This window comes from Cynocephalus volans, chromosome 10 (genome assembly GCF_027409185.1).
Source record: "Cynocephalus volans isolate mCynVol1 chromosome 10, mCynVol1.pri, whole genome shotgun sequence".
Taxonomy (NCBI): Eukaryota; Metazoa; Chordata; class Mammalia; order Dermoptera; family Cynocephalidae; genus Cynocephalus; species Cynocephalus volans.
This window is the reverse complement of record NC_084469.1, coordinates 39,653,079-39,673,040: the sequence shown is the minus strand read 5'-3', so window position 1 is coordinate 39,673,040 and position 19,962 is coordinate 39,653,079. Positions and strand designations below refer to the sequence as shown.

Here is a 19,962-nt window from a genome sequence, read left to right as displayed (position 1 = left end):
GTCTACGCCTCTCCTTTCAGGGCTCAGCTGAGAAGTCATCTCTTCCAGGAAGCCTTGGATACGTTCACACGTATATACTCCCATGGGGACTTTTATCAAGAATTATCACAATATAAGAAGTTATAAGAACGATCACAAGGAAGGACCGTTCTCTTGTTCTGTGCCTCTTTTCCTGCGAAAGTGTAAAAACTCCTTGAGGTCAGAAATGGAAACTAATTCACTAATGTGTCTCTGGTGCCTAGCTAATTCTTTATATGAATTATTTAATTGACTCTGCTTGAAACAAAGCCCCATGGGATAGCCATTATTATGATGGCTGTGTACAAATAAGGCTACTGAGGCACAGTGTGACATGACCCAGAGTCACCGGAGTCCAGGTTTGAAAACACAGCAGGTGGATTCCAGAGCTCCTGCTTTAATGCCTTCAGGCAACTTTCCACCTTGTCCATAGTGTTCTAAAAAATCTTTCATATTTATGGTTTTCTCTTCGTTTCTATTGACAGCACTCCTGCTCACACCCTCCTTTCTCCTCGCTGAAATGGGTGCACATTTTTTTAACCATTCCTTGCACGTCCTTCCTCTCCCCAGCGCCTGCAGCCAAATTAATATTTCTGTACCTTAGCTCTCAAGATTTTCCTGATCAGCAACCTTGACTAAAAGCAAAATTAAATGAATTTTAAAAAGATATGAAACCAATGAAATTTACAACTAAAACTGTGAACTGCTTCTTTGTGATAATCAATTAAGAAGAAGTTTTTGTAGCTACTATAATGAAAAGAGAGGGGGGAAGGGAGAGAATACATACATATATAGCATTTAGAATGAAAAATGAAGTCTCGCACCAGGTTCAGAGAAACACAGAACAATTTTAAACCCATACTGCACACAACTTGAAGCTAATAACTTTGATATTCAGGTAGATATGTGAATTTTTAGGAAAAGGTATATTGCATAAATTAACTTAAGGAGAGAACATGAATGCACAAATAACTGTGGAAAAAACTGAAGAAAAGTTATCAAAGAACTACTCCTAAGAAAGGTACTGGTCCCTTGTGATTTTAACAAGGAATATTTTCAAGCAACTGGTCATTGTGATCATATTTAAATGTTTTCAGAACATGGAAAGATATAAAAAAGTAATTATAACTTTATTTTTTGAAGCATGTATAGTTTTGACATTTAAATCTGAGAATTATCAAACAACAATAACAACATAGACCAGTACCATTTAGGAACAGGCAGAAAGGGCTAGCTGTTAATCAAAATCTATGATCCTTCTTTCCTAGTATAGAGATACTGCTGGACAATGACTGTTCAGACAAGAAATACATTTTCCCAGCCATACGTACCGTTCTCACAATGGAATGGAATGTGAATGCAAGTGATTTTGCTCATTTCCAGGTTCAGACTTTCTAAATAAGTGAGCGGGCATTCTGATTCTTTCTTTCCACCTCACTGGCTACATTCAGAGGATGACAAAGCTCTAGGGCAGGGGTTGGCAAACTATGGCCTGCATGCCTGCTGCCTGTTTTTGTAAATAAAGTTTTATTGGAACACAGCCATGCCCATGTGTTTACTTATTGCCTATGGCTACTTTCCCACGACAAAGGCAGAGCCAAGTAGTTGTAACCTAGACAGAGTAAAGTATGTATTATCTGGTCCTTTAAGAAAAAGTGCCACCTTGCACTAGGGAATGGTGAAGCAACAAGACGGAAGGCGCCTGCCATGGAGGGAAACCCTCCCTGGAATGTTTACGAGCAAGAAATAAACTTCTCTTGTTAAGCTGTCAAAGTTCTGTGGTTTGTTTCACAGGTTTTGTGGTTTGTTTTAGCGTTATCCCAACTAATAACAAAATAGATGTAAAATCCCAAATAAAAAATAAGCAATTTCCGAAAAAGTCATGAAAGATGTTTTTTTCAGAAATTCGAGAATGATTAGGAAGGTAGCAATATCAATTACTAGGTCAAAGAAGAAAATCTGTGTCATCGCCTTTGTATGCATTTTGAAAGCATTTTTAAAAACTCAGCATCTATCTTGCAAACTACTCTTAATGGAATAGGAATAAAGAAATAATTCCTTAGAAGTATTTGGTATAGTACCTCCACATTATACCATAAGCTAATAACATATATAGAGGTGAATGACTAAAGAAATTCCTATTTTAGAGAGAAACAAAACAAAAATCTCATCAATATAACATAACATCGTAACATATAAAACAGAAGACAACATGGTATAATATTGCCTTTGAAGCATATGCAATGTAACAATAATAATATTATTCTATGTTCTATGTCAATAATTATTAAATTATATATTCACATATTATTTATTGCATAGTATAAATTATATTTGTGTATTATGCTTTATATAATTCATACATGTAATTTTATATAAAATAAACATTTATATATGATATATTTTATATATAATAAAATATATATTATTTAATTTGTATAACATAGTATGTGGCACTTTATAATATATGTAAATGAAATTATAAAATTCATATAATGTACAAATATAAATATATGATATAATTTATAAATAAAATACATAAAATTATATATAGTGTATGTTGTTAATATACTACACATGCGTTTAAAAAATGATATTAATTATATGATGTGCCAATAATGTGGTGCTGCTTTTCAGTACTAGCCTGTTCACCAAGGCAAAAAATTAATAAAGGAGGAAACAAACTTCCATTATTTGTAGATACGTGATTATGCACCTAGACAACTTAAGATAAACTGAGAAACTATTGGAACTCTTAAGAAAATCTTCAAAGATGCCCAGTTACAAAATAAAAGTAAAAAAACCAATAGGTTTCTCATATGTCAGCTATAATTGATGTGACTGTACTTAAAAAATAACAACAAATTTTGTTAAGGGAAATAAAAGAAGACTTGAATAAATGGAGAGAAATACTATATTTCTGCCTTGGAAGAATTGGTATATTTTAAACAAATGAACTCACCATAAAGTAACCTATAAATTCACTGCAATCCCAAACAAACTTCTAATAGAACTGAAGTTGGCATGCAAAAAAAAGATTCTGTTTTACACCTCAAATACATTTGTGAGAGAAGCCAAGAAACATTAGAAAGATCAGACCAATGTAAAGAGACTTGTAAGGGCAGATATTAAGACAAATTGTAGCATACATCATAAAATTGTGGAAAAAATAAAATTAGACCTGTCTCTTAAACTAAGCGCTTAAATAATTTCAGATGCACTAAGGATTTAAATGTATAAATGAAGTACATAAATATAAGAAGACAGTTTAGGTGAATAAACTCTATATTCTTGAGCTGGGAAATATTTCCAACAAAAACAAGTTTGGAAACTACAAAGAAAAAGACAACTAGATTTACTTTACAGAAATTAAAAATTGCTACAGGTAAAATTCACTGTACAAAAAATCAAAAGGCAAAGGACAGACTGGTGAAAGGATGTGCGATACCTGTGGCAGATGGAGGATTAGCATTTTTTCCTCCCTGACATAAATAGCATATACGAAGCAGTAAGGGGCGGGGACCATGCCCAGCAGGAAAAATGGGGAAAGGTCATGCACAGCCAGTGACGCACAATCACATGAAAAAATATAATCTCACTATAAACCAAAGAATGCAAATTAAAAGGAAGACTTTTGCCTATCGTACAAAAATAAACAATAAATTTACATTCATGGAATAGAATGTTTTGAAACGATAAGAGATGCCCCATGGAGACTTTTCCAGTCTGAGGTCTTATCAGAGTAGAGACTGAGATAGCACACTGTTTGAGTATCTAGGCCAAGTTCAAAGGTACAGGGTATTTAGCAAGGAGAGAGACAGTGAAGAAGAGTGAAAAGCACAATGGGATATTTAAGTGGGCACCGACGAATGAGTACATTGCTTTTCCTGGAGTTGATATTTTTATATTTACAAGTTCCAAAGACAGCACTCAAGTGGCCTCAGAATGGGTGGGTGAGAGCAAAATTTCAAGATGTGGATAAACTTGATGGTAAGTCTCATAATAAACTTCGTTTTGGATAAAATTCCCTTATACATCCTTTTTGACAATGTGTCAAATTATTTAAATATATATTGCTTGTCAATATCTATAACAGTTCTCAGAGCTGTCTGTGGGTATAACCAGAAGAAAGTAAGTTTACCCATAGAAATAGCAAGCTTCCCTTTCATCCTTCTGGCAGTTTTTCCAGGTTCCACCCCAAACCCTACATGAATGAATTCAGTACTTGCAAGCTGTTTGGATCCATTTGGTGTGGATTGTTCAAAAAGTCTGTAAAATGATTTTTTACAGTTTACAACAGAATTAATGCTTATGCCTCCTCCTTGGGAATTTGCACTTTGACCTCCTAGAACCCATGAGATTGGTCAAAGTTCTCCCATGTGATGTATGACATGACCCTCACTTCCAAGAGCCTATGAGCTGGGTGGGGTGGGGATTGCCACCTCCATCTCAGAGAGGAAAAGTGGATTGGGTAGGCCCCAGAGCACAGGAGCCAAACTGGGCTTGGAGTCCAGGTCTTCCAGTCCAGGGCTAATGCTCTTTCCACTCTACCGGTCCACCCCTCTTTGGAAGAGGAAGGCCATAGGGTGCCTTCCACAGCCAAGGAGCACCATGACTTCTAAGCGAAGGGACCCTGTAGGGGAGATGATTTGAGGTTCTCAAGCTGCCTGACTAGAGCAAAATTGGACTGTGTCAATCTGACTTTGGAGGGTGAGTGAACGGGAGTTTCTTCCTCATCCCAGGACCACTGGTTATAAGGGAGATGCAGGGACAGCAACCTGTGGAGTGGCTCTTGTCTAGCAAGAGGCCTCATCCTGAAAGTGACTGGTATGTCGGGACTCCAGCTGCCCTCGGATCTCGGGAGCACTGGGGAGAGGCATGTCATATGTTCTAAGTACCTTTTATGGCCTCTTTCACAGCAGAATCCACAGGGAGTATGTTCTTCTCCACCAGCTCCAGCGGCCCTGGTCGGAGAGCAATTTTTTCATTGAGGTCATCTGCGAGTCGGGCTCTTTTCAGCTTCATCTGAGTGGTTGGAATGGACTTCTCTGCAGTGGAGGCTAAAGGGTCGAAATGAAAAGGATCAGTTCTAGAATTTGATGACTTTTTTTTTTTTTTGGCTTGTGGTTACAAAGCATTGTGTCACATCGTGCTCTACCATCCTAATAATTTCTCAATGCAATCATCATCACTTCACAGGGATTAGCACCAGACTAGACACTTCCAAATAAAGGCAAACAGAGAGGCACAGAGAAAAGTTAGAGAAACTTGCTATGTGAGGATTTATAAAAAAAATGTGCAGTTTGGCGATTTTGTAAGCAGGCAGTCCATGCGGCCTGTGTAGCTTGTCTGACCCTAAGCTACAGCATTCGGATGCACATTCAGTCTGTATAGTGCCTGGCACAGGCTGAACCTGCAGTAAATATTATCTGCTGATCTAGTTAGTAGCAATAGTATGACTTTTTAAAGGTTTTGGACTTAATGCTGTGATACTGACTGAGTCAAATGTCCAGGTCATTCGTAAAAGAAAAAAAAAATTCTTTGAAACGGCTATTTAATTAAAAAGAGGGATTTTTTTGAAATTGAATTTATTCAACAGGCAGTTTCTCATCATGTGGGGGTGAGAAAGGTCACATATAGAGTCCCCAAACCACCCCCATATGGCTAACACCAAACTTCTTCTTTAGGTTGGGCCCTGACTTATTTTTGTGGAAGGACTTGGGGTAGAACATAGGCAACCTGTCGCTCTAATGGAGAACTATAAGTTAAGATCTGTTAAGGGTTTTCAGTTTTGCTCTCAACTTTGCAAATTTAGAAGGTGAGATGTTTACAGACAAGCCTCCCAGCCCCGTTATTCTATCATTATCAACCTACTAACCCAAACCTTGTATCTGGCACTGATCTAGAATTTTCCATACAAGAGACTTCTGGGGATGTCTAATTGGTTGCAACAGGTCGGGCGTATCTAGGAGTTGTGCGTGCCAAGCGCTTCCCAGTAGTGCAAACCAAAGAATGGGGCCCCTAAGCCTAAATCCTCTCCAAACCATCCCTCAGAGGTCATTGCAAGGACTTCTTGCTGGACCCCCTACCCCAGAGATCTTTGTGATCCATCCTACACACTAACACAGGACTAATCTTTAGAAAGTATACTGTTTTCTTGCGTCTCCCTACAAGATACGCCTCTCCGTCCAAATCTCACAGTCTGCTTTTCCAAGCATGCCTCAGACCGAACTCGCGTCCGTTCAAGACCTGTGGCTCTCCATCCCAGACCTCCCACTCCAGGGAGCCTGGTCTTACCTCTTCTGTACCCCACCTCTTACCGAGTACACCTTAGTCTCTGTGCTTACTTCATTTCCCCACCTTGAAATGCTTGCCACCTACTCCCAACCACCAACATCCCACTCCTCTTTAGGTCTCAGCATAAAGCCTTCCTAACTCTTTCTGTTCTTACAGATCCCCTTCGCTTTGCCTGGCCCTGCATCTCGCTGCTTCTGAAATTAGGTGATGATGAACTCCTGGGGGGCCGGGTCATTTTCTTTCTAGCAGACCCTTGGTGCTCCAGGGGGCTAGTTCTCAATTTCTGTTGGGGAGAAGAGGAGATTTCATGAGAGACAGCATAGACATGGAACGGAACCAAGGACTGCTCTGCTTCACACCCTGATATTTTAATTCAAGACCACAATGATATAAGGAACAATATTTCTTATGCTTTTCTGATTATAGCATTACTATGTATTCATGGTCTTAAGTGTGAAAACTGCTAAAAAAAAAAAAAAAAAGTATGTTAAAGAAAAGCCTCAGGAAACTCCCCACTTAGAGTCAGCTATTTTTAATACTTGGGTGTCTTTCTTGTTTATTTATATTTATTGTTAGGTCTATATTTTTTTCTTCCTAGAATCTGACTGTAAATACAGTTTATGCTTAAGTATATATTTTCTCCCCCATAATTTGGCTGTAAATATAGTTTTGTTTTCTACTCTTTTCTTTAACCATTGTCTTGTAAACCTTTTCTCATTAAATCATTATTCTTTCAAAGCCTTGTGTGTAGTGGCTACACAGTATTCAATAAAACAATGATCCATAATTTATTCAGCCAATTCTCTTCTGTTGGACATTTCACCATTCTCAATGTTCCACCCTCTAAAATAATTCCATGATAAACATCATTGTACGTAAGTCTTTGTATGTCTGATTATTTTTCTGAATAAAATACTAGAAATTATATTACCAGGCTAAAGGGTGGGCACATTTTTAAGGAGTTTGATAGACTTTGCCAAATTGCCCTCTAGAAATGTTGACCCAGTGGCACTCCCACCAGCAGCAAATGGGAAGGCACGTAGTTCCCATATCCTTGCCACACACAGTATTTATTTCTATTTGCTAACTCCATCTTAGAAAAGTCTGTATCTCATTTGAAATGGCATTTCTTGGATTATTTGTGCAGCTGTGATTTTGTGCTGACACAGCAGCTGCTTCTAGGTTCTTAGACACCATTGCAAAGGAGGTAAGAATTTTGTCACCTTCCCTGGAGAGCTGCTCCCCTGTTCCTAAGACACTTGGCATCCTTTGGCTGCCTCATCTGGGTCAAAGTCTCCCATCCAACATAACACTTCCCTTGAGTTCTACATTATCCTCCTGTCTCTTCCCTACCCTGAAAACAGTTTTCCGTCAGATAAAATCCCACCTATTCCAGGGCTGGAAAAGGGTCAGCCTTCGGAAGCAAGAATGAGTCAGAAATGATTTTGATCAAAGAAGCAAGATTCACCATTTCCATGATATTTCAAGACCATTCATGCTACTTAAAGTCATTGTACATTCTTGCAATGAAATCTACATTCTGGAGAACATACATACAAAGACATACATTCTTTGTGTGTGTGTTCCCTCAGCTCACAACACTCTTCTGTCTTTCTCTCCCTGGCCCAGCCTTCACATTCTAGCTCACAACCATGCTCTCTCCCTGTCTGTTCTGATTCAGATGCCTCTTTTCTCCGATCCGATCCTCCTTCATGTACCCACAACACCATGCACTTCCTCTCTTTTCATGCTGGATTATAAATGCCCATTCTCATATTTCCTCTTCTGCAACACTGTAAGAATCCTCTGAGGGCAGATACCTGTGTCCTATTCGTCATTGTCCCCACATGGTCTGACACAGCAACCAAACCCCAGCAGACATCCCATGTAGTGTGTGTTCAATGAATAAATATTTATAGCTAAAATGTCAAAGTAGGAGTTGGACCTCTTTGAAGGTGGGCATGAGTGGTCTGGAAGATTCCAGGGAGGGCAACTCAAAGAGCAGGCGTGCAAGTCTCTCTCAGATGTCAGAATATGGAAGCAGATTAGGTGTTCACCCTGTTCCACTCTCCTTGACATAGAGGAGGCTCTCCCAGTTAGAACTGGGCTTTGACCTGCACCAGGTTGCACAGATGGCCATCCCCTGCACACCAGAACTTAAAGGCATTGGCAAAGCGGAATCAAAGAGTTACCTATCGGATATGGAAGCAGCCATGAAGCCCCGATCCCATTCCAGAGTGAATGATGATCCAAGTGAATAATAATTGGCAGCATGTGCTGGACATTTTCTACCCTCTCTGAGAGGTTGTGTGATTTGCTCAGGCCTTGGAGTTAGGAAATGGCACAGCTGAGATTGGAACCCAAGTCTCAATCAAACCTTTGTAACCATGACAGGGCTTCCCACGTTGAATTTCTTCACGGTCTAAATGATAAGATGACTGCTTGAAACTACCTCTTTGTAATGACAGGCGGGACTTTTTAAGAGGGCTTGGCAACCATACAGAGAGAAAGAACTCCGGGAAAATGGCCCACTCTTCAACGGGCATCTCCTGGTTTATGATGCCGTGCGCCTTACCTTGGAGTATGTGCATATTAACCAAGTCGGCTCGGCTGGACCTGTTTCTGGCCTTGCGCTTCAGGGAATCTTCAGTCTGTGGAAGGAGAATCACCTAGTTTTAACTTAAAAAAAAATCCCCCAAAACTCAGTTTCTCTCAAAGGAAAAAGTACTCTTTTTTATGGCTAATGGAGCATGCAAATATCTCTGGTTTCCCACGTTTTGATGAAGGAACTCTCACAAATACCCCTTCGGTAATCTGAGGATGGGAAATTAAGATAAAGTGGTAAAAAAACTGGGGTCCACCTCAGGTCTACAAACTTAAAGACTTCAAGGGTCGGCCAGGTACACATTAACAAAATATTAATAAAACAGTGATGATACAAAGCTGCTTGTATTATAATCAGTCCTATTCTATTTCGTCTTAAAACAATCGCAGAATTATCCAAGGTCAGAGATCAAATGTTGCCTAAATCCAGCTGATGCAACGTGACAACTTATGCTCCTCTCCAGTTATTTGCCTGACTTCTCTTTTAGGACATGTGAAATTACTCACCATGAGTTGAAAGGGCATTTAGAGATAGATCATTTCCCAAGTCTCATCGTCTTTATGGTAGAGCTGTCTGCAGGGACGATATAGTTTGTGGCACAGCCGACTCGGGACCCCAGGTCCCTGATTTTTAGTTTTGGGTTTTTATGTACTATACAGCTCTCCTATTGGGCCCCTGAGAAGGGTCTGGGATTACTCTAGTTCTCATAGAGGTATTCTGCTATTTTTTGGTATCCTCCAGGTAGCAGGGATCACAGCCATTCATGAGCTACTGTGAAGAGTTACAGAGACTTGTTCTTTCTTTCTACCCACAGACAAGTCGCAAGGCTAGAGCTAGAGCTCTTAGGTAAAGAAACCCCAGTAGACAGACAACCCCTTCACCCTCCCTTCTCACTGAAAGTGCTATGCTTGCTAAATAGTATGAGGGTATTTCAAAAAGTTCATAGAAAGAGTCATATTATCTTTTAATTCTATTCTTCCACAAACTTTTTGAAGTTCCCTTGTATTTACATTATGGATAAATTCAGGTTGCAGAGATTTGCTATGAGGGTGCAGAATATATGCCCATTTTATACCACAAATGTTTAAAAAAAAAAAAAGAAAAGAAAAGAAACATAATTCTTTGCCTTTAAGAAGCTGCAATTAAGCTCTGTATCCACAGACCCTGCTTTATCATAAATTGGATTTAAGAAAATCTGATCGTTGCTAAGAAAGGACTGTAACAAAAGGTAAGGCAGCTTGCAAACCAACTTTTACTCCCCCCTTTAAAGTCTTTTTGACCTCTAGTGTATCCTTGCTGTGATTTTCCCCAACATCAGAAAGACTGGGGACTTTTTTAAAAAAGCTGAAAGTATTTAGCGATTTCAAAGCTAATGTAGTTGATCCCATTTCCACAGTTTTCAGTTAACAGGAGTAAGATTCCATATGGTGTGGGGGCAGGGAACTGGCAAATAGATTGAGTTTATTGTAGAAATTCTACATGCCTTAGCAAAGCTTAGCATTCAGAGATCCATAACCTGTGGTCTAAGTTCAGAAAAGGCAGTTTGCGAAAGTTACCTTGTCACTATCCAAATTTTTTCTTTGCTCATGGAATTCAGTCGGACTTTTCAGTGCTGAAACAGAAAGACAGAGACATGAGCGGAAGCTGTGTTAAGGGCACTGGACAGTATCACAGAAGTTGCTGGTGCACTTGCTGAGCTATGCACAGCATGGAAGTGATTGCTTTTATTAGGACTCAAGCAATGACAGAGGAAAGGCCTGGAGAATGCCAGCTGCCCTGAAGCCATAGGAGGCACAGGAAGGTAGAATTTTGGCCTAAAACAGGAGGAACAGCAGAGGAAGAATGTGCAACAGGAGGAGACGTGGTGGAGGCAGGGCATTCCAAGTTCCCGAGCAAATAGAGGGGCTGATGGAAAACAGTGGGCAAAAGAAACTCTGGTTTGGGGGAGAGGAGTAAGTTGGGGTAACTAAGACCCTCGTTGACTTTGATCTGCTCTTAGTGCAAAAAGCTGGGTGGATGGTTGTGGTCTGAGTGTGTGTGTTTGGGTATGGGGCCCGTATTGTAGGAGGGACTGTACTTTGAATGAAGTAGGTCGCTGCTTGCTCAGGAACATGCAACTAAGGTGTTGAGTGAGAAGCAGAGAATCAGACTTTGAGGGCTGGAAGGGCCCATGAAGACAGTGAAATCCAACTCCAACCCTGAACGGAATGGGGAAACTGAGGTCACAGAAATGGGTTGACTTGCCCAGGTTCACACAGTTTAGGCTAGGAGAGTAGGTATTCTGACAGCCCTAACCTCTTCCAAGGTGTGATATTTAAATGTGAACAACCAGTAGACATAGGCACTGGTCGGGCATACATAACGCACAGCAGCCATAAACAACGGGACGGAACACCGGCCTCTGCTCTCTTCTACACGCTCCTCATCACTATTTCCGTCTTCATGATGATATACTAAATTCTTTTGACCGAGCAAAGAAGCAGAATATCTTTCAGCAAAATTCTACATTTTGCATTGGTTTCAGAAGCCACCTGAATAAGGAGCCACAAACAATCACGTTTCATGACAAGCGATGAATTGCCTTGATTTTCCCCCCTTGAATTATAAATCTGGACAAGTGGATGAATCACAAGACCCAGAGTTTTAATATTACTCTAGCAGATGTCCACTTTTAAGCTGCAGACAATGAACCTATCAAATTTGGGTCAGCATAAAAATTAGGTTTCTGGCCAGATTGGCGTTGTGTGTGTGTGTGTGTGTGTGTGTGTGTGTTCCTCATTCAGCCCTTAAAACCATGCTAAATCTGAGCACAGTTTTCAGCAGGACTTGTTGGACATCAAGAGGACACGGTTGTAGTCACGGTGCTACCATAAAAGGGGTTGACTGTATTCTCCTCTGTTCAGGACACTGCTCGAGAAGTGACTTAGGCATGCTCTCGATAAATCTGCCTGCCTCACCTCAACATTAACCGCGTTGACCAAAGGAACCTGCCGAAGAGTCCCAGCTGCCTGCACTGTACCGGGGTTGACAAACACCCTTCTCCTCACTGTGATCAGAGACTGCAGCTTCTCTTATAGGTGGAAAAAAGGAATGTGTTGTTTGACTATCACATTTCCCACTGATCTGGAGACTGACTTGCCAATTTCTCCTTGATCACTGCCTTTCATTCCTAAAATGGCCTTGTCTGCCAAACTTGCCCCTTGTAAATGACCCCTTCCCCCACCTCTCCCTACTCAGTGATTCTGAGAAATAAATATGCAGCTCTACTGTGCGGCTCATGTATTGTCTTTGATTTGGGTCTGGTCACATCTTTAATAAGGAGCCCTGTCTTTTCGGCATTTGATCACAGTTAGAATTTATGTTGTGTGTTCTGAAAAGCAGCTTCCATTTCCCCCAGACAACCAGATCACGCAAAGTCTGAAGCCCAGTGGGCCCTTGTGAATCTGTGCAATTTGTTCCAGTAGGTCTTTACTTCTATCCTATTGCCTGCTAGTCATTTAGTTGGGTCTTATATTGGTGCAGATTAATTACCGACATAATCCAGAAAATAAATTGATCTTAGGGTGGCCTTATTAGGCGGTTAAAAAGAAAAACTTACCCTTTTTCTCAAGAAGCTCCCTGAGGAACAGTATGAATACATCTTGAGACATCTCTGACATTCCTCACACAATTGGTTCTAATTGGCCTTGGGACTTAGGAGGAATTTATCTGGTTCTCTTGTCCCTCAGGCTCTCCTATTAGTGGAGCTTACTAATTGTTCTAAGAAACATTGCATGTCCTATATCTCAGCTTTGCAGAGCTACAATTCATCACTTCTTGGTGTGAATAATTCCCCTGTAAAATGATTCACACAGTCCATTCTCTGATGCCAGGAGGACAAAGGTCTTCTGGAACCTTCTACCATAGGGTGGGAGAAGCTATGTCCATTTAACAAGGACTTGGGAAGAAAGCCAAAGAGGTCCACGCACTGCATTGTACCACATGCTTTTTGCTTCAGGGTTTAAGGGGTGTTAGAGTCTTGGCTTGAGGTCACACTATGGAAAACTACTCTGAGATAGCCCTGGGGATGGGACTTGCCTTTTCTGTGACTCCAGAGAATGTGTTTTTACCACCTCCCCTGAGAACGAGCAAAAGCCATGATGCCCCTCAGCCCCCAGTTGACTTTTTGGAAAATACACAAAGAACCTCTTTTGCTGCCAGCCCCCTGGGCGTATCAAATGGCAAAATTTTGTATTTAAAGGACATTGACATTTAAGATTGAAAAGGAATTTGGACTTCTAAATTAAAAAATAAGTCCATGTGATTTCAAATTGAAATACAGTTGTAAATTCAGTCAGCCACATATCCAACTTGTCCCCCCTGGAGGAAGATTAATCTGGGGGGAAGATTAATCGCTTGTCACAGGGGAACTCATGTTCTCGCCTCAGCGTTTAGTTGCGGGCTCTTATCATTTCTGTCCCCACAGCTCTGACTAATTTGGGTCAGCTGTGTGTATAGACATTTGCTTACTTGGAACTCAGAAAAAGATCCTGGGATAAGAACAGGCCTCCTGCAGTCCCTGCTCTCCACTCAAACTTCAGGCCTTCAACAAGATTCCAGAGAACGGAAAAAATAGGCCATGGGGCTCCTGAGAACTCCATTAAGGCAGGGGCCTGAGTCTTCAGAGTGGGGTAGGGTGGCCGTGTTGGGCAGCAGCTCTGGCAGCTGAGGTGGGGCTGTGCCTGTAGCAGGGCCTGGGTTTTCTCAAGGGGACCATTCACTACCGGCTCAGAGGAAATCCAGCTCCATTGTTCTTAAGAATAAGGACCGAGGGGCAGAATCAAAGAGCCAGAGGCCTGGGGTGGCAACGAGAGCCCTGTTCTCCAAGTGTGGTCCCTGGACCAGAATCCTCAGCATCAACTGGGAACTTGTTAGAAATTCCAATTCTTGGGCCCCACCCCCAGACCTGCAGAATCAGGAACTCTGGGGGGTGGGACCCAGGGATCCATGTTTTAACAAACCTTCCTGATGATTCTGATGCAGGAGTTTGAGAACCACTGCTATGGAGTTTATAAGGCCTGTTGCAAGATCCTGATGTAGGGCTGCTGAGAATCCAGGTGTTCACAGAGGGAGCAATGGATTGCCAGTGTTTTAAAAAAGCTGAAAAAGAAGGGTACGTCTACCCAGAGAAGGGCTACTCAGGCCAAGGAAATGATCACTTTTCGTTGCTGCTACCTAGAATCTTAGCAACTTGGTTAATAATTAATATATATATAGGGTTCTCTGTGGGGAAGACAAAACTATTTCAAACATAAGACCTAAGGCAGTGATGGGTATAACTAAAGAAGTCTTGGGCACTGTGCCTTTGAGCTCTGACCTTGCTTCGCTGTCTATTTTTGGTATAACCTTGAACAAGCCTGACAGTCCTCCTCTGCTATCTGTTCCCCACTTACACAACGGGTTTAAGGAAAGCTTGTCCTCACTTTGCCTTGCTTTTGAATACGGATTGGATCAAGAACACTTTTCTTCTGAGCTAATGGAATGAGTACACGCTATGTATAAGTGAGAAAGCTTTGGAAGTTATATTCTCTCATTAGGCTGGTAATAAATTGCTGATTCACTACCCAAATAATCATCTTAGGGGTCTGCAAACAGTGCATTTTTTTCATTGTAGCTTTGTAATATTTAAGACCTGGCTCGCCCAATTGGAGAATTGGATGCAACCTCCGTGAATACTTTGGGATTTCTCAAAAGGGTAGAAAAACAAATTCAAAGTGTGCCTGTAATGACTGGTTTTCTAAATTCTAAGGAATAAGGAACTGAAAAATTGAAGGAGAGATGGGGGAAGAGAAAGAAGTTAGGATTGTTGACCCACATGGGCTTGGCATAAAAATCCAGGGCACTTCTTTCTATCTCTGAATTGCAGATGTTAGAAGAAAGGGAAGAGACAAGACAGATTAATCCCCTGTGCCGTGTTCTGCTCAAACAGCCAACAGTGTGTGGTAGAGTGCTGTAGGGAAAAGCCAAGTCAAATGAATGCACTGAGAAAAGAGAGAGAGACTCTGCCCAGTCAACTTCTCAAGACTATCATGAAGCTGCATGTGGTGTGGGTGCAGGGACTGCCCCAGTCATTCGTCTTGCTACTCAGAAGGATCACAGAATTCAAGGATTTACCAAGGCTTTGCAGTAAGTATGTGGCTGCTGTAGCTTGGATTAGTCTGCAAAAAAAATAAAGGCAGCACCATTCATAGACAGATCGTTGTACCTTTAAACCCATTCACATTGATCAGATCATGGAGCCAAGCTGCCCAGACATTTCATTCTGGCCAGCTGTGGCTTCCTCTGAGACTTTGTGGACCAGTAGCAGCCTCTCGGCACCCCAGGGCCTCTATAATCCATTTTACTTCTCTAATCTTGTCATCTGTATTGCAGGAGAATGAGAGAAGCTTTCCTTCCCTCACCTCTAGGTTCAACCCCATTAGACTCACTTTTTAGTAGCAAAGGGAGAGGGAGAGAAAAAGTAATTTCTTTCAGTCTTCCCAGATACCCACTCTCATGTAGTGGGGTGAAGTTGTCCAAAACTGTTAATGGGGACAATTCAATGGGGGTGATTTGGGACCCCTTCTCAACTGTAAGCACTTAGAAACAGAAATCGTGTCTGACTCGTCTCTGTGTGTTCCTCAGATCCTTTCTCATAGCAGACAGTTAATAATTATTTGATAAAGTGCTATTACCATGAGAAATGATGACAAGCCCCAAGCCTCATAGGTCTATGAAGGGGGGAGGTTGGCTCTGTCCTAAAGCCATGAGAAAGTAGAGTAACCTGATGTCCTTCTGCAGCTCTGAGCCCCAAAGAGAGAGACGATGCAGACGTTCCCTTTGAATCCTGGTTGATGGTGGCAAAGTCAACCATTTGAAATCTCCATTTTGAGAATTGGAGGTGGGATTGTGGAGATAAGTCCAAACAATAAGTCCTTAAAGTTTTGAAATTTTGAATTTTGAAATTGTGAATTTCAAAATTGATATTATAAATGTGAATGCAATCTTAGGATCTGGCTTGGGTCCACAGTTGGCCCGAGAACCTTTTCCCCACCGTTTAAAGTCATTTTAGGGGTTCTATGCTGGCCTCAGAACCCTACCTTTCTTGACTAGAAGTCAAGAGATGATGGCTTTAAATTTGTTCAAAGCACCTGAACAGGGAAAATCCTAAAACCATAATGCGCGCAAATGAGACCAAAGCAAATGCTTAAGAGAAGTGATTCAGGGGGACCTATTATAAAGAAGACTTCTTGTTGGTTGCTGTGGACTGTTCGTTACTCAGCAGCAACCTCAAAACTCACACAATTCATGCCCAGGAAGAGGGAGGGAAGAAATTCAAGGGATTTCCAAAATCCGTTTGGAAAATTCAACCCATTTGACCCAACCAACTAAAAATTACACATCATTCAGCTCATTAGAGCCAATGGGAGAAAAATCTTATAATTGAATCAATAATTTGAAGTGATATCTGCCATATAGCTAAGTCAGTGGCATTTTTCATTTAATGTTGCTCAGGGTGATGCATAGAGTATGATGTAGAACCTGAAGCCATCTCATTAAAATCCTTGGGTTATCCTTGGCATTTTCACACGTTTTTATTTAATTTTTTTAATTTCCCAAATTCCAACTGAATTTTTTGGCCACAAAATGCTTTATGATAGAAATGTAACTGCTTTTAAAGGTCAAGTGATTTCTTTTGAGCATTCGAGAAAAGGGGCCTAGGTGGGAATCAGGTTCTGGCCTGGCTCCACCACTAGGAGGGGGTTGCATTCTTGCAATACACAAGCCCTGGAGAATTAACCTGATGTTAAACTCAAGACTAATTCTGCCAAAGGATGGCAGGTGTTTCTGTTACCAGTTAAACATACTCCTGCTTTTGATAGTAATTGAGGACAATTTAACTCACTTGGCCATCCGCTTTGAATTTAGGCAATTTATAACGAGTTCTAAAATTTTGGGTGGGGGATTGTGATTATTTCAAATTTTATGAATAAAGCGAGATTTTTATGAGGAGTTTTCTCTTACATGCATTTAAATTCTCATAAATAAAAACCTGTAGAAAATGGGACGGCCTTAGACCTAGCTTTGGGAATTTGAAAAATCTCTTAGCCTTTCTCAACCTCAGTTTCATGAACGTAAAAGACAATGGGAGATTGGACCAGGTCAGGAGTTTTCAAAATCTATTCCGAGGAGGACTGGCATTCTAGAGAGGATTCTCAGGGGGCTTCTGGAGGGCATGAGGAGGCCCCTGACACTGTTTCAGCCAGCCTGTATGTGAGTGTGTGTGTGTGTGTGTGTGTGTCACCTCTTTAACAATTAGAACAAAGTAGGGAGTCACAGAATTAGATGATTTAAGAGAACTAATAACTTTTCTTCCTTCCTTTCTCCCTCCTTTGCTTCCTGCTTTCCTCTTTCCTTCTGTTTCAAAAAATTCAAATAATAGAATGAAGGAATAAAAAAATCCTCTTGTGGAACATAATGATTTCCACATTTAATTATACTTATGTTTGTTTCTTATCACCTTTTCCCCTATAATCTTGAATCTCTCTGAAGGACCATCTTACTCATTTTTGTTGCCCCTAGAGGGCCTGGCACAGTACCCTGCACATAGACTGGTTTATAATAAAATATGTTGAATTCTATTGAACTGAAAAGACCCTGAGACCCCTGGCTTCTCTTTCCCTCTCCCGATCATCTATATTTACACAGACTCCCTTAGGTATCTGAGTAAATGCGCTGCTCTGCACTGCATGAAGGTTGCACATTTAATCTTGAGGAGGCTAAATCATCATCACGTGAACAGATTCATCCTGGGTCTAACTTCTGAGAAGAGCTAAGTAGAAAAGTTCTGCCCAGGCAGAACCTGCAGTGTGTGCCTGGAATGGCTTGGACACTTTTCCACTGAACAATCTGCACCCTTGGAAAGCCTGGTTGAGGGGAGCTGAAGACCAGGGAATGCCTTTATCATTTTGTTGAATTAAAAACTAAAATCATTTTATTATTAGCAGAACTTTTTCCCCAGAAGTTATCTTAATGATGCAGTGGACTATGAATGCAAAATTTCTGTTAAGCAGTATTTTGTTAATATCTACACTATTTGATTCTGGAAAGCCTTGAGAACAAGATATTGTATCTCCATTGGCCTCTACTACACAAATGGATATTTGATTTACACCATGTACATGAGAGGTGTTATTTAAAGATGTTATCATAGGGTTATTTTCTATCTTTATTGGGTGTCTTTACTGATTCCCCAAAATTCAATCCCATAAACCTAAGAAAAAACGTTTATTCTCATCCAAATGCCAGCTGTAAGACCCAGGCTCAGAATATTTAAGCATATGGGTTGAACTTTAAATGAGTTGTGAGCAACTTGGGCTGAACAAAAGTTCATAGGTCTATCTGCTCCATTTACCTTTCCAGAATTAAGGAGAAAGATACAGCAGTGAGGGGATGGATATACTATCAGCTTTGAGTGGAACTGTATTTACCTGACCTGACATGTGCAGGCCTTTGGTTTCTCTCTGCCTTCAGCACCTCCACAGGAGGGTGAAGATGAAACAGTCACACACAGACTTACTCCTTTGGTTTCTCATATAGCTGTAAATGTTGCTTGGGCATCCTTGAAAATACAGGGTGAGCTGTTTCTTTTGTGCTTAGCAAAGCTTTAAAAAAGTTGTTCCTCTATGAGGTCACTTACTGTTTACTGTTTGTAGGGCTCAGACATTAACAAAGAGTTACTTTTGAGTTACAAAAGAAAAGGCCTGAGATTTCTAGACCAAGGGCTCCCATATCACTAACCACAAGACCGTTTGTCAAGGGCAAACTTCTGCTTGTTGCTTAACTCTGAAGCAATAGTCATAACAGTATTATATCGGGACTTGGATTTCTGCACGAGTCATTATGGATCTTAATTTTTAAATTTTTGGGAGGAGGAAGTTAGGATGTATGACCTGAAGAAGCTTAAAATGTGAGTTCATTCATCCAGGGCACACTTATTCTTATTTCTATAGATAATCAAGAGTTAGCTTTAACTTCTGAATGGGTGGGAAATTTCTAAAAGATATGATAATCCTTCTTTGACTCAGATTATGGCCAGTGATTCAATATTATACCATTTATGCTTGAATGGTACTGCTACTCAATCTTTCAGAAAGGAAACTCTTAACAATATTTAATTAATTGTGGACTCAAATACCTCAAACAAAACTGAAACCTAAGAGGTGAGAAAAAGATAATGTGATGGATGCTTCTGGAAAAAATAGTAATTATATCCAATTTTAAAAGTAGGAGAAGGGTAAGGGATGCTCATAGTGAATTGTGTTTACCCTAAGAGTAAACCCACCACATTGGCATTTTAGGCATAACCTGTATCATTAGAGGGAAGCCCCCTGCACTTGAGTAGGTGACAGTCGGGGCAGAGCATCCAAGGTCTGGGATCTCTATTGACACGGATTCTGTGAGGATCTTGGGAGACCAATACTTTGGCTTGGACTAAATGACCTCTTTGGCACTTTCCAGTTCCCAAATAGCATGAACTTACTGTACCATATCAGTAAATAAGAGATGCAGGTACTCACGTGGTATTATGCCTTGGTTAGCCAGCTGTTCCTGGGTCCTTCTCTGTTGAAGTCGTAACTGTAAAACTTAGAAAAGGAAGTGTTAGTTTGTGAGTTGGGCTAGATATGATTATAATCATTTATATTTTCATCACACTGTCATAGCTTTTCTCATTTTATTTCTAGAACAGTTCTGAAAATTACTGTGAGGTACATTTTTATTTCTGTTATAGACACAGAGAAAGAAGGTGGAGAGAGGTAAGGGGCTGTGGGGTTTTGCAGCAATTCAGTGACAAACTGGGATTAGAATATTTGTTTCCTCTTTGAAATGAATGCTATTTTCACAGCACCACTCTCCCGCTCTCCCTACTCTACCATTTTCGAGATGAATTTCATCAAATTCTGCTTGGGTGGCAGACTGTGACTTCAAAAGGGAAGACACAGGCTTTCAGGAGAGCATAGGCT

The 19,962-nt window shown here is 40.7% G+C and overlaps 1 protein-coding gene across 2 annotated transcripts in view; it reads right to left on the bottom strand.

The window, feature by feature from the left end:
• MYOCD (myocardin) overlaps positions 1-19,576 on the bottom strand; it is a 51,985-nt gene extending 32,409 nt beyond the window's left edge. For both annotated transcript variants that reach the window (XM_063112358.1, XM_063112359.1), the window contains exons 1-4: positions 19,519-19,576; positions 10,477-10,532; positions 8,891-8,966; positions 4,917-5,078 (exon numbers count right to left, since the gene is read on the bottom strand). In XM_063112358.1, coding sequence (XP_062968428.1) covers positions 4,917-5,078; positions 8,891-8,906 — 178 coding nt within the window. In that variant the 5' untranslated portion in view covers positions 8,907-8,966; positions 10,477-10,532; positions 19,519-19,576. The remainder of the gene's footprint in view (positions 1-4,916; positions 5,079-8,890; positions 8,967-10,476; positions 10,533-19,518) is intronic.
• Positions 19,577-19,962: the final 386 nt, after the last annotated feature.